At 41.5% G+C, this 14,163-nt stretch overlaps 1 protein-coding gene across 4 annotated transcripts in view; it reads right to left on the bottom strand.

Moving 5' to 3' along the window:
- dsb (scavenger receptor class B member debris buster) overlaps positions 1-14,163 on the bottom strand; it is a 65,824-nt gene that overhangs the window by 14,107 nt on the left and 37,554 nt on the right. For 3 of the 4 annotated variants that reach the window (XM_089737600.1, XM_089737602.1, XM_089737601.1), the window contains 6 exons: positions 5,786-5,877; positions 5,391-5,551; positions 3,412-3,550; positions 2,360-2,487; positions 1,813-1,897; positions 1,000-1,133 (listed from right to left, as the gene is read on the bottom strand). In XM_089737600.1, the coding sequence (XP_089593726.1) occupies positions 1,000-1,133; positions 1,813-1,897; positions 2,360-2,487; positions 3,412-3,550; positions 5,391-5,551; positions 5,786-5,877 (739 nt within the window). Of the gene's footprint in view, positions 1-999; positions 1,134-1,812; positions 1,898-2,359; positions 2,488-3,411; positions 3,551-5,390; positions 5,552-5,785; positions 5,878-8,450; positions 8,497-14,163 lie in introns of those variants that run through there. The other variant, XM_089737603.1, reaches the window with a different exon arrangement.

Raw genomic sequence — 14,163 nt, 5'->3', positions numbered from 1 at the left:
GACTGCCAAAACCAATTGTTGCGGTATTTTGATCAGAAGCCCCATCTATAGCTATGGGATCATGTCCCTACCTACAAGATGGCAAAAAGTTATTATCGATCAAAGTGGTACCTGCATACTTTAGTTAAATGTAAATAAACTATATTAAAAAATGTTGTGAATTGTCTTAAAAAATGCGAAGAAACTTTTTACCCAACCTATTATGATGGCTTAAACACTAAATAACGTTTATAAATCACAGTCGTCTTCTATTATTATCAAAAAAATAAAAGAGAGCAAAGTTTCTAGCATTAAAAAAAAATCCACCATAAGAAGTTAATTTGAAAGCTATTTTTTAAAAGTTAGCAGCTATTATCATGCATATTCAGAGTTGTTTTGGGAACTTTCAACATTCCAATATTAAATAACAAAAAATGGAAGATTTTGCAACGAATACAAAACTAATATTGAGCGGCGAAAGATTTTCCTGGTTTTTTCCCCATTCACCTCTCAATCTTTCTCTAATCACCCCATTTTACGGTAGGTATAAAAAATCAGCAATGTCGAAAAGGGAAAGGAATATTTTCATACAATTCGTAAACATGACGTCACCACGACATTTTTAGTTTTTAATTATTTACTCCTAAATTAGGTAATATAAAATTATAAGAATAGCTCAGAATTTAAAAATAAAGAAACGGTATTTTTATTTTATGCATCTTAATTTCTTTAAATGTTGTCTCCGACGTAATACATCTAATTGTATAATGTCATGTAAAGGTTGAGATATTTTTAAACAAAGTCTCGGTTTTATTTGTTTATCTCAGGTGAATTCAATTAAAGAATTTATATCATTTTACAATTTTCGATGCGTCCAATGAACATTGGACCCATCAAACATTGGCCAACAAACATGTCCAACAAACATTGGCCCATACCTCAGTCCCACAGGGCGCTGGGCACTGGCGCTGACCGTGAGCGCTTGTACTGAATATTAAAGCGACCGAGGGTAGCACTTACCGAAGGTTGTTGCACGGCTTGTCCTTCCAGTGGGGGATGTGGTCGAGGCCGTTTACTTTGTCCAAATATCCAAACCTTTCCATGCTCTGGTGTCCTGTGTATATTGTCGACACCTCCTCCAAGGTACCGTTCCTCTGTTTGAATTAGTTCACAAATACAATACGAGATGGTGGTTGTCTAACAGCAGTACTGGAGGTAGGAGCGCGGAGGGCAGCGGCCCATGGACCAAGCAGTCGCTAGGGAGGGCCGGGGTAGCATCCCCGCTCCTACTGCCCAGACAATCTATACTAATATTATAAAGCTGAAGAGTTTGTTTGTTTGAACGCGCTAATCTTAGGAACTACTGGTCCGACTTTAAAAAATATTTCAATGTTAGATAGCCTGATAGATAGAATGATAGATAGGAGCACCAATAAAGAATGTTTCAAAATTGGGGTTATTTTTACCTTTTGAGAGCTTTCGCTGCGTGCGCTGCAGTAACGGTTAAAGTTTCGCTAAAATAATGTATGACAGAATTGTTCCCCTTTAAAAGTACTAAAAAAAAGTCCGCAATAGCATATGTCTATACGTTAAGGTTGGCTCACTCTAACGTTTTTTATGCTAACCAAATTTGTTCTAAAATACAACATTATTTGTGAATCATTCCACGCGGACGAAGTCGCGGGAAAAAGCTAGTGTTCTTATTAATATTCAAAATAAAATTAGTTCTAGTACTTTTAAACGAATTACAGGGAGAAGATTGGGCCAATCAAATTTTCTCTTAACATATTAAAACTCGTTGTGATCTTTGACTGCGGGATAGTTTATACTCACAGCCAACAGCAAACCCATTTGGGTGTTCGGTCTCTTTCCCTTCGGATAGAAGTAATGAGCTAATTTGACGAGCGGGTCGTTGTAGCTGAAAACGAAGGCGTAACACATGAGGCACAGCGACTACAATATATTACAATGGAACTTGTGAACATTTCATTACAGCCAGGACCTTGAGGGGGAACTTGTAAGTGCTTTGTATCCACGGTTTGCTTACTACTCGATAAAAGAACGCATCACTGCTCAGCGACGGGTGTGATACACCTTTGGGGGCCCGCTGCACGCCCCCCTGAGGGCCACGTTGGGAGTCCGCACTGTGCTCTGTGTCCGCACGGGTGGTTACCACCATCCAAACTATTTCTGTCATGCAATAATCAAGTGTTCTTGTGCAAAAAATGGGGCATTTATACAAGAGAGTGCTTTACCTCACGGCTCGAGGCGGTATGCATGTATTGGCTGTTAGCCTCTTAACAGGAGGACCGCTGTGCATACAGACAGACACATTTATTACTTTTATTGTAGTTTAGGATAGAGTTAGAACAGGGCTCACCCGAAGACCAGTTCCTCGGCTGTGACGTCCACGAAGGGCTTCGCTCTGTCCTTGTAGGTCAGGGCCAGGCCGGACACGAACAAATTGAACAGCCACGGAGCCATGTTGTGAGAGAACGATGTGACTGTCTGAGGAAGAGGTGCATGTTTGCCTTCTAACGCCGCTAATAGGCCGATTAGCTTGCGACGTATATGGATTGAGTGAGTGATGACTGAGTGAGTGATGATGAGTGGCCTATGAGAGAGATATGAGGTTGAAATCACAAAGGCCGTCCCATCCAGCTGACCGGGAGGGTTTAAGATTTCACCGCAGAAATGTATACAATGGTGGTACCTACCTACCAATATGGTACCTTTTTGCATAGGAAGTATTTACTGAAGAAGTACTAAGCGTGTCGGCACCGACGCACATGTAATCGACTCTTGAAGTGTTATTGAATATAGGGCAGATAAAGGCAAACATTATAAATATGTAAGTCCAATTATTTTAATAATACTGCAAGCATGTACTTATATAAGCCTCTTCATACATATTTATTGTCCGTTACATGTTGTGAGAGGTTATTTATTCTTGAGAAATTCTGCAGAAACATTGGTATACTTGTTAATATGTTCAGTATTAAATTTAACTTTTATACGTTTTGAACTAACCCTTTTAATCTGTGTTAATTATTTAGGTGATGTATTAAATACCCGACATTACGTCAATTTAAAATCATTTTTATTTTATCATTTTTATTTTATTTTAGTACTAGGTAGTACAATAGTAATAACAAGTAGACCTATAACTGAACAAGACAATAGATGGAGTATGATAATTTAATACAGTCAAATTATGCTTAAGTGTTTTGTGATAAGATCTATTTTCGAATGAAATGAATGAAGTACTTTTTTTGGGAATCCTTTAATTAAATCAATCCGTGAAAAGAGTAAACACCAAAAATCAGTTGCTGCAGACGATTTAATCGAACCCTGCATACGCTGACCGGTCTTCGTTTGACTCCATTCTGGTCGTTGGACTCAAAGGGTTGATGAAGGGTCCCGTGGACTCACCAGCAGCGGTATATTAGGCACCACCAGTTTCAGCTTCTTGTCGACGCTCATCTCCGGGACGAATCTCAATATTTTGTTGTGCTGGTAGGTGAGCGTGTCGTTGTCGTGGAATTTTATGTTCACCTTCTCCATGTCCTCTCTGTACGCGATAGTTACAATTAGAGATCACATAAATATATATCAAAACATAGAGTGACTACCGTCAAGCTTGTGACCTAAGTGTCAGTAGTGCTATAAGTCTGTTTCAGTACCATGAGGGCTATGTGACAGAAATAGGGGTACATCCCCGTGTGAACCCTCAACACGGGGAAAGTTATGAAACTAAATATAAATATTTGTGTTTTTTCGCGAGTTCGAATTATTCAAACCTGCCAACCCCCCAAACCCCTCGTATAATCGTGATACATTTCCTTGCTGATTATCAGCGGAGTCGTGCTGTGTACTCGCATCACATGAGGACCAGCACTCGGGCGCAATCGGGCCCTACCCTTCATTATTCTTTTTTTTAAATTTAATTATTGATGCACAAAACAAATTACAATCATTACAGTACATATTAGCTAAATCGTACAAGTAGTACCTAAATCGAATGTGGATTGCATTCTAAATAGTATGTGCACTCATCAAAACCATATTAATGTACATAGCTTTTTTTTAATTACCGTATAGGCAGACGAGCATACGGCCCATCTGATGGTGAGTGGTTACCGACGCTCATGGACGTCAGCAATGCCAGGGGCAGAGCCAAGCCGCTGCCTACCGTTTAATACTCTCCACAAGCCTCGTTTGAAGAAGGACATGTCACGGCTTTGTAGGAGTGGGTGATATAAATCGTATATAGATTCAATATCTATATATCGTAGCAATATCGTTGAATCCGATATCGCCCCGCACGAAATCTATATATCGATATCAGCCGATACACGATATTGCTCGATGTGATGCATCGCCATATCGTACCGATTCGTGAATCGAAATCCATATTTCGATATCAGCCGATACACGATATTGCTCGATGTGATGCGCATCGGCATATCGTACCGATTCGTTAATATCAGCAATATTCGTTTGGTTCGTATCGAATCGGCCAGAGTGAGTGAGCGCACGATAGGGATATCATGTGATGAATGAAACAGAAACAGGCATTATCCATACAATTGTAAACCTTATATTTAAGTCCATATGTCTGTAGATTATTCTTAGCGTATCAGCAGGATACAATTAAGGAAAGAAGTTTCAACTTTCGACCCTAACTTGAATGCAGTATAGCCTATTTGCATCGTTGAATTTAATTTCACGCGCTTTGACCTTGAACTAGAATTTTTGGACAAGTGTTTATAAATACTTAAAGTTTTTTGTGTTTGATTTTTAAAGTACACATTTTTCTATTTTTAGTTGAATCCAAATAATTGAGTTTATTTCTTGTGTTTGTATTAAACTTTTGAAATCTACACTCTTTTGGTATATTTTGTAATTTTAAATTAAGACACAAAATACTAAAAACTGAAAATAATGTAGCCAGTCCTAAGCCTGGTAAAAGCATGAAGGAAAGTTTTTTTGATATTTTTATTTTCATGTTCTTTTTATTACTTTAAGATCATATTATAAATTGATATCAGAAAACCAACCGTATAACGTTGACTTAAATCTATATCTACTACGATATTATATCAGCGTATCGTTTCAAATCTCAAATATCATGAATCGAGAAAATCTACTAGCATCCATCAATATATAGATTCAGAAAATATATAGATTCAATATCCGATATTGATCCTCGATATATAGATACGATTCGATACGCGGCAAAACCGATATTACCCACTCCTACGGCTTTGGCTTGGCTTTGGCTATTGAAAACACAATTGAAATTACAAATATCGATAACTAGCCACTGTTAAATAGGATATCCTTCACATATTTCACAAATCCCCTGAGTCTAGGCTCAAAGATATCAATTATTCACGGAAACTGCTCACCGATACACGAACGGTCCAACTTCCACGAGCTTCGGTTTCTCGCCCGTCTCGAGGAACGCCTGCGAGTTCGTCACGTTGAAGATGTACACCTTGGTCAGCCTCATCACTCCTGGTTTCTGCCAGTAGCTGTAGCTGATCGAACCGTTCCACAGTTTTAGTTCCTGAAATGTATAGGGGGGTTGATCACGTTCACCTGGTGTCGTGGATACGCTGAGCTCCTTGAGACCTAAGATTGAAATCCATACGCATGGTACCCATGTCTGTTTCGCAAAGGTACGCTGGTTTAATACTCAGAGAACACTGCTGCCCATTCTCTAATGAATCCCTTAGTTCGCTCTTGCAACACCCGCGGAACAGTTTAGATTTTGGTACACTATACAATCAAATCTACTCACCCTAAATATAATATAGTCCAGCCATGGAACGAACGATAAGATAACTCCGAGCACCACTGTGCATATACTGAACATTATAACCGCTAGGCGACCTGCAACAAATAAACGTACACTTGTTGTATTGTTGTATGTTCGGGATGTTGGGGAGGCGCGGGAGGCGAGCACTACGTGTGAGTGTGAGTGCGAGTGAGTGTGAGTGTGAGTGTGAGTGTGAGTGTGAGTGTGAGTGTGAGTGCAAGTGCGAGTGCGAGTGTGAGTGTGAGTGCGAGTGTGAGTGTGAGTGCGAGTGCGAGTGCGAGTGCGAGTGCGAGTGCGAGTGCGAGTGTGAGTGTGAGTGCAAGTGGGAGTATGAGTGCGAGTGAGTGCGAGTGGGAGTGGGCGTGTGAGTGTGAGTGCGAGTGCGAGTGGGAGTGGGCGTGTGAGTGTGAGTGCGAGTGCGAGTGGGAGTGGGAGTGTGAGTCTGAGTGGGAGTCTGAGTGTGAGTGAGTGCGAGTGTGAGTGTGAGTGTGAGTGTGAGTGCGAGTGTGAGTGTGTCTGAGTGCGAGTGCGAGTGCGAGGACGAGTGGGAGTGCGAGTGCGAGTGTGAGTGTGAGTGTGAGTGCCAGTATGAGTGCGAGTGGGGCCAGCTTGCGAGCTGATGGAGGTGTGTGACGTAAAGTCAGGGTGTGATGTAATGTCTGACAGCATCCACGTCGAATTATGAGCTTTTAAACGCGATGAAAATCCCTTAACTCGATCGTGTGCTTGTCGCGTGACAGTCAGGTGTCAGACAAACTGATAAACAAAATATTTGTCAGAGGGAGATGAATGTTAGATGAGAGTTGTGTGGCTGCCCATGCTCGCCCACTGAGCTACCTAGCTACTAATTGTACTTGGTAAAACCAATTATACGACCGTCGCGTCATTGAGTAGCGACAATTTCGAGAAATAGATATTATAAAATACGACTAAAAGCCTGAATCGTGCCAACAACTAATTCAAGAAATGTGGGATAGTGAAGTTTCTTAAGAGCAGCGTCCGTACAGTTCTCCATATACATTGTTGCTTCACAAAATATAGAAAGTGTTCTCCGATTCAAGCGAATCAATGATGCATTGTGTTAGTTCACATAGAGAAGTAAGTAGAATCCGCCCAGACCCTGGCATAACTGTTTTACTAAATAAATAAGAAACAGGAAATACTCCGTCCTATTTAAGAGGAAAACGTGAGGTACCGCCACTCGGAACGTGTAACTGCATTCAATTAAACATCGCAACTAGACATTACGATATAATGCGGTATGATGGTGCGCGACGAGGGTAAAGGTCATGCGACCAATCGTTTAGTTTAATTTGCCGCATTTATGTAAGTAACAAGCACTTGTAGCTAACACACACTACTTAACGTTCATAGCACTAAAGCGTCCACAAGTTGAAACTACTTTAGAACTAATAGCGCTGCGGGAATCAATCGTGCGCAGATACGTCTGAATGAAAATTTTAATTTTTTTTATTTCTTAGATGGGTGGACGAGCTCACAGCCCACCTGTAGTTAAGTGGTTACTGGAGCCCATAGACATCCACACACTTAAATGCACCACCCACCTTGAAATATAAGTTCTAAAGGTCTCAAGTATAGTTACAACGACTGCCCCACCCTTCAAACCGAAACGCATTACTGCTTCACGGCAGAAATAGGCAGGGTGGTGGTACCTACCCGTGCGGACCCACAACAAGTCCTACCATCAGTAATGCAGATTTTATTACAAAGCAAATGGAAGATTACTTTTGAGGATGTTAAACTCACTGGTAGACACCATCTACATTCAGATCGAAAGCCAAATTTCCGACAAGGCACTGATGACAAACGCTCAAATCTGGATTTATGCTGGAGCACATTAGGACTTTGAAGGCAATTGGCCATTTTGTTGTTCGAGGCAATGAAAAGGCCGATGAGTGGAGAAAATTGACCCCAGAAAGCACTCATAGAACTAAGCATTTAAATGAAGGTAGTCGGGGTTTTTTAGTGTGAATATAGTTTCAGTTGTCGTATATAAAACAAATAAAAAAATATATATTGCGATTATTAATTGAGATACAAACTATCTCATCTCTCAAGTTGGACCACCCTGCACCCAGTGGACGGAGTTTCATTAAAATCGCTACATCAGTTGAGAATACCATCCCGGACACACAACGTGAGACTACATTTGTACACATAAAGATTACAATGAGCACTGCGGATACGCATATAGACAACGCATTACCGACACAGACTAAAAACGCGAAATTATATCTTGTGAGTGCAGCGGCTCATGAGGGAAATTATTGTCATCGTATCGGTTGTCTCTCGGGGTTGAGCTGCGTACAACCTCCTATGCTCCGACGCCCAAACTTGTGAAAGATATAGTCGACCTCTCTACCCCTGACAGGGACAATCGATTAGGAATACAGCTGTCTCACGAGGGATGACCTTTGTGTTGTCCACGGGCTGCAGTAGCCGCTACACGGGCCGTGAGCTCATCAAGAGTTCACCTGGGCTCTTAGACTAGGTATATTTCAGGAAGGTTTCGTAGTAAAGCACGCGATGTAACACAAACTTGGAAACGACACGCTAGCCGGCGCACGAGGTTAATGTTGTTAGTTAATGTTAAGGTGTTCGCTTAGTGTGCGGGGAGATTCCCTACCAGCACACGTAGAGAACGCACGTGTCTTCATTATACAGGAAATAATAAACTAGAGTTCTTCTGTATGCCGCATTACTTTATAATGTTATTACTAGAATATGTTGGTATTTTATGATTATGTTATTTTCTGTGTAATTAAATCTAAACAACAGAATTATGTGTCAGAGGTGAGAGTCAAGCGACGCGACGTGGAGATACAATTATGTTAATTGTCGTACACAAGGAAAACTTTGAAAAATAATCAGCATTTTAAATAACAATAAATCGTGGTTTATATCTGCAACGATTTGAAGACAAGATGTCATCATGTTTGTCATCAGATTATGTTTTAAGGAAACATGCAGTAAATTAACGTAGTCACGGATACTCATTAGTGACACTCATAAAAGCTCACGAGTGCTCACGGGTGTTGAGAGTCTACCGGATTTCTTTAGTTAATAAATTTCAATTTGTTTTGACAAAGCTACTGCCTCATACAAGTGAAGAGACGGGGTCGAGAGTCGATTCAAAATTGGGACACTGGGCGACGACCATCCCTCGGGTGTAAGTTTCACCTCAAACAGCCAGCTCTCAATAGATCCTGACTACATAAGTTTGATAAACTCTAAGTACCATCCTGTTAGTTTAAACAGTTAACAGACCAAAAGCAAAGCTAATAATCTTCTACATAGTTTTTCAAAATACAGTTTTCAATTCGAATTTGTAGTCACTTATTATCCCCAAAAATTGTTTTGTTTTTTTCGGAACTAAAGATTTTTCGTCTTTGCTTGAGTTCCGTGATGTGAATTTTGTCCATATTTATTTGTATATAGTTACTAAAGATTCTTAATAATTTTCGTTTTTGGCTAAGTTCCGTGATGTGAATTTTGTCCATATTTATTTATTTAGTTCCATTATAGTCTCGCCGGACGATACATTTCTGGCTCGTAATTTATGAGATTTATCAGATTAATTACCTATTGTAGTACCGGCAGCGAACGACGCGATTGGTTTTTTCTGTGAGATCACTGATGCGTGTTTTTTTGTTGTTGTTTTTATTGCTTAGATGGGTGGACGAGCTCACAGCTTACCTGGTATTAAATGGTTACTGGAGCCCATAGACATCTACAACGTAAATACGCCTTGAGATATAAGTTCTAAGGTCTCATGTATAGTTACAATGGCTGCCCCACCCTTCAAACCGAAACGCATTATTGAAAAACTGGTACCCGCCTAGGATTCGAACACCGGTGCATCGCTCAACACGAATGCACCGGACGTCTTATCCTTTAAGCCACGCCGACTTCAACACAAGTGTCAAGGACTGCACTAAGTGTCTCGGCAAGCGCCGAGGTGTCACTCGAGATGGGACACCGGCTCCGGCTCCGAGGGTCCGAAGAGTACAGATACCCTCATTCATTTAACACAATAAGTGCGTGTTACGCATGGAGCGGAGTGTTTGTGTTGTCTGCAACCTTCGAGAGCCACTCAGCATCAGGTGGACTGTCAGTTAATGGAGGGTGCGACGGAGACCAGGAGCGATCCATCCGCCATATCCTTCCTTTGTCGACTTAACCGACATCGACACAACGTCACAAACTTTAATAAACAACATTCATTAATTAATTATCAATGATGATGCTTCAGAACCTTTGTTTGGAGCACAATAGCACAATGAATACGTCTAGGAAAAACCTTTTTAAAAATAAACTGCTGTTCAATACGTTTATAGATTCGTAAAAAATATTCAAAGCTTAATGCCCGAGGTCGAATCATGTGTCAATCAAATTTACTTAAAGATATGTTTGTGGCGCTCACACGCCGCCACCCGCCCCCGGTTTCTCTCACACTCATTTTGTGTCTTTATTGATTCACAACGAAACTCTAAATCAATCTTAAAATATTGTTTGTTAATGGTAGATTTTCAGGTAATCAATAGTAGATTCTGCGAAGCACCACCCTTGTTAGGGCCAGTGTTAGCAACACTCCGGTTTAAGCCCCGTGAGCTCATCCACACGTTAGAGCGAAGCTGAAATAGCTTCTCAAGGCTATCAGAATAGGTAGGAAATTTTTTTTTTTACATAAATAACTAATTTTTATTAAATTAATTTATTTTGTTTCATATTTTAATTAATTGATATATTTATTGACTGACTTTTATTATAAACACGCTGCTCTATAAAATAACTATCAACAACTTTGTAAACAGTGTTTTAGCTAATAATGTTTGATTTGATTTGATATAATTTGATTGGCAGCTCGGTGTCGGAGGCACTGTTGGAGCTCTGAGTGTGCAGCAGGAGGCACGCCCCAACCACCTGCTGCTCAGGGACCAACGGACTCCACAGACATCATAACGTGAGTGCCGTCACATATCTTGAGACATGAGGCCAAGGTCTCAAGCGTACGGAGAGGCGGCAGCCCCAACCCTTCTCTCCGGAGTTGTATGTTGTTGTTGTTTCGCGGTACACATACGCGGGATGGCCTGCTGGTGGCTCAAGCAAAGAATTATGCTTGAAGCTTTGAATAAAATTAAACATTTTTTTTAATCAAAATAATTTAACATAAATCAATTCACACAGTAGAACAAATCTTCCATTGCGCTTGAGGGAGGCACAGTTCCCAAGATACTGGCTACGTTACCTCGTTTGGACAGCCAGACTCACTCTCTGTGCAAAGTACCAGCTAGCTTTAGCATCACGTGTAGCCTCTTTAAAGCCTTTGGAGATTTCTTAAGCTTTATCCAGACATTTACTCATTCGTCGAGCACAAGCTGCGCGGCGTAGACTAGAACGATCGTTAGGAAGTTTGTATACATTCGTTTACGAACAAACAGCTAATGTGACTTAGATCATGGTGTATAATTGTTATTTATCTAACTTGTATTTTTAGAACGTGCTTAATATTTTTATTATTATTTTATTGCTGCTAAAACTTCGTTACAACTAAATTTTGAATAGCATTAGACGTAAAAAATGTGGGAAAATTTACAATCGAGTCTGGGGTCAGGAACTGATCAGTCTTGGTGATCGTGTCGGGGGGCCCGGGAAGGGAGGGAGGGAACACATTTAATTTTAACTTTTGAGTTACAAAGTAAGTCCTTGGTATGACCTCAAGTCGTGTATAAACAAAGATATTAATAGAAATCAGTTTATAAGCTGCCCGCCCTGACATCTCTATCGCTCTCTATGAAACTTGCAGGTGAGTGTAGATGATGTCATTCCGCCATCGCGGAAGTCTTAAGATCGACTTCCGTGATGCAGGAATAGCGAGTTAAGCGAATTTCCTAAAAAAAAATTAATAGCTACCTACGAGATTTCTGAGCGACTCTAGTCTCGGTGGGTCTCTAGGTCTAGAGCCTCACGTGAGAAGCACGCGTACTGCTCCTGAACCGGTGTCGTCTACCATCAGTCGGTACCATCACCAGCAAACAATACATAAGCACTTGACTATCCGCTATTCATCTGAACAAATCATATGCAGAGCAAGTGTATAGTAAGTACTGTGGTATGACTCGCGGCGGGTTAGTCATCTATTGTCTTATTGTTCCCGACGCTTCCTGGTCACTGTACAAAAATTGTTTTTAATTTAATAATTTCAAACGTTATGTTGTGGTCAATAATGACTCATCATCACTCAATGGTCAGAAGGCGCCGCTGCCAGTGTTTTGCCGGCGAGAGGACGCGCCGCTGCGAAGCTTTGTCTTCGATGATCTCTTCGATGTATACGAGTAATATTTACTTTTGTGATACTTCCTACTTTCCTCCTGCTCGGGGGGTTTGGGGAAAACAGATCATGAGACTAGTCGACGCATACAAAGGTCTGGTGGCTGAGTGAAGCTTAGAATGAACTTTTTGTCTGGCCTTTGTAGATACAGACGAGCGCACGATCCATCTAGTGGTCATGGCCACCGTCGCCCATAGACATTAGCAATGCTAGAGACACAACTAAGTCGCTGTCTGCCGCTGATTTCGTAAGCTTCGTTCGAAGAAGGACACGTCTTAGCGCTCAGGAAGCACCTTGGAGAGGAATTAATTTCGGATGGTACGTGGCAAAAAAGATCTCCGGAAACACACCATAGATGGACGCAGTGGCTCTAGGTAGAGTGAACGAACTCTGCTCCAGTCGTAGAAGTTACGATGGTTAAAAGGAGAGTGACGGATCTACTCAAACAACTCCTGAGGCCACTTCCAATGCAATATATACTTCTTGTACGAGGCACAGAGAGAACCGGAGTCCCTCCGTAGACCCAGAGGTTCCAAACAATAACTTATCGTACTGTCTGTACTGATGACCTGTACTTCTCTGTTCCAGAGAGTCCCGGTTCTTGAGTCAGATCATGGTTCTTATGAAAATACACTGTCTTCGGAATTGAAGCAACACTACTATCTACTACTGACTACCTACTACTATGCACCGGTGCTCGGCGCGTCGTGTCGGTGCACTAAACGCACTTATCGCGGCTTGCAATCTTTTCAGACAACCTTAACTTAAATTAGTTATAAAATCACGAGTATGATTTAACTAAAGGTTGAATGAAATCTGTGATGACCGGTGACCTTGTGGCTGCGTACTTAAACTGAGGTCACGTAGGCCAAGATTCAAATCTATTTTACAGATGAATTATTTTATTGTATTCAGCGGGGCAGCGCCGGCATCCGCTATTGCAGATGTGTGTGGGGGGGGGGGGGTAATCCGATGAAAGACTTGCTTGAAACCTAAGCTTGTTCATCTCATTCTCACTCAGTTTTGTGTCGTTAAGAGTGAGCGAGATGCAAGATCGTTTGGGATTACAAGGCGATTCCCTTGACCGTTACTAAGAATTTTTCCAAGCTGCACTTGGAATTGTTGTTATGATTGCTTAGTTGAATTCTGCCACCGGTATTGGCATGTCTATAAGAAACTGGAGTGAACATGTATGTATTAATTAATAGTTTATGTAAATTACTCTGATACATAGTTGCCGATGCGCAGGGCTGGCACGCGCGCGATATAGTCACAGAGCAGTCGTAAGAGATGCTCTATCAGGCCATTATTTAATTACGTAAGGGTTCCGGGAGAGGGACATTCCCGATCCTGCGGACAGAATGTAAAGCAGTCGACGTCGCCCAAAGCACGTCATTTCGGATCCTCCCGATCCACTAACGGTGCTTTTAGGTACCTCAAGCACCGGTCACCGTCCTCGTCGAACCCGTCGCTTGCGGCGAAGGGCTTGACGAGTAAATTAACCCACAGACAGCCCACTGAGTTTCTCGCCGGATCTTCTCAGTGGGTCGCGTTTCCGATCCGGCGGTAGATTCTGCGAAGTACTGCTCTTGCTAGGGTTCGTGCTAGCAACGTCGTCAGGTTTGAGCCCCGTGAGCTCGTCTACTAGTTAAAGTTACGCTGAAATAGCATCACAATGCTCTCAGCTTAGGTAGGAAAAAAAAACGGAGAGTGAGGGGGGTGCTTATAAGCCCCTACATAGCGCGATCTCGGTGGTGGGTGGCGAACATTCCTATATCCTGGTTTAAAGAAAAAGTGGTGTTGAGACTGATGTATGTGAGCTCCGGCAAGCGTTCACCACCACGCGTGAACTCGTCCGCTCGACTCAGAGCCCTGGTCGTGACCCTGGTTATATAAGGTCGTTCCGGAAGACACCATTAATAACTTAACATACGAATTTACATAATGCTGTTTATTTATCCTGTTGCATTAAGGTTTTCTTTACCTGTATTTATTGCTTTATTATAAA

This window comes from Bombyx mandarina, chromosome 23 (assembly GCF_030267445.1).
Source record: "Bombyx mandarina strain Sakado chromosome 23, ASM3026744v2".
Taxonomy (NCBI): Eukaryota; Metazoa; Arthropoda; class Insecta; order Lepidoptera; family Bombycidae; genus Bombyx; species Bombyx mandarina.
The sequence above is the reverse complement of the archived record's forward strand: the minus strand, read 5'-3'. Positions and strand labels throughout refer to the sequence as shown.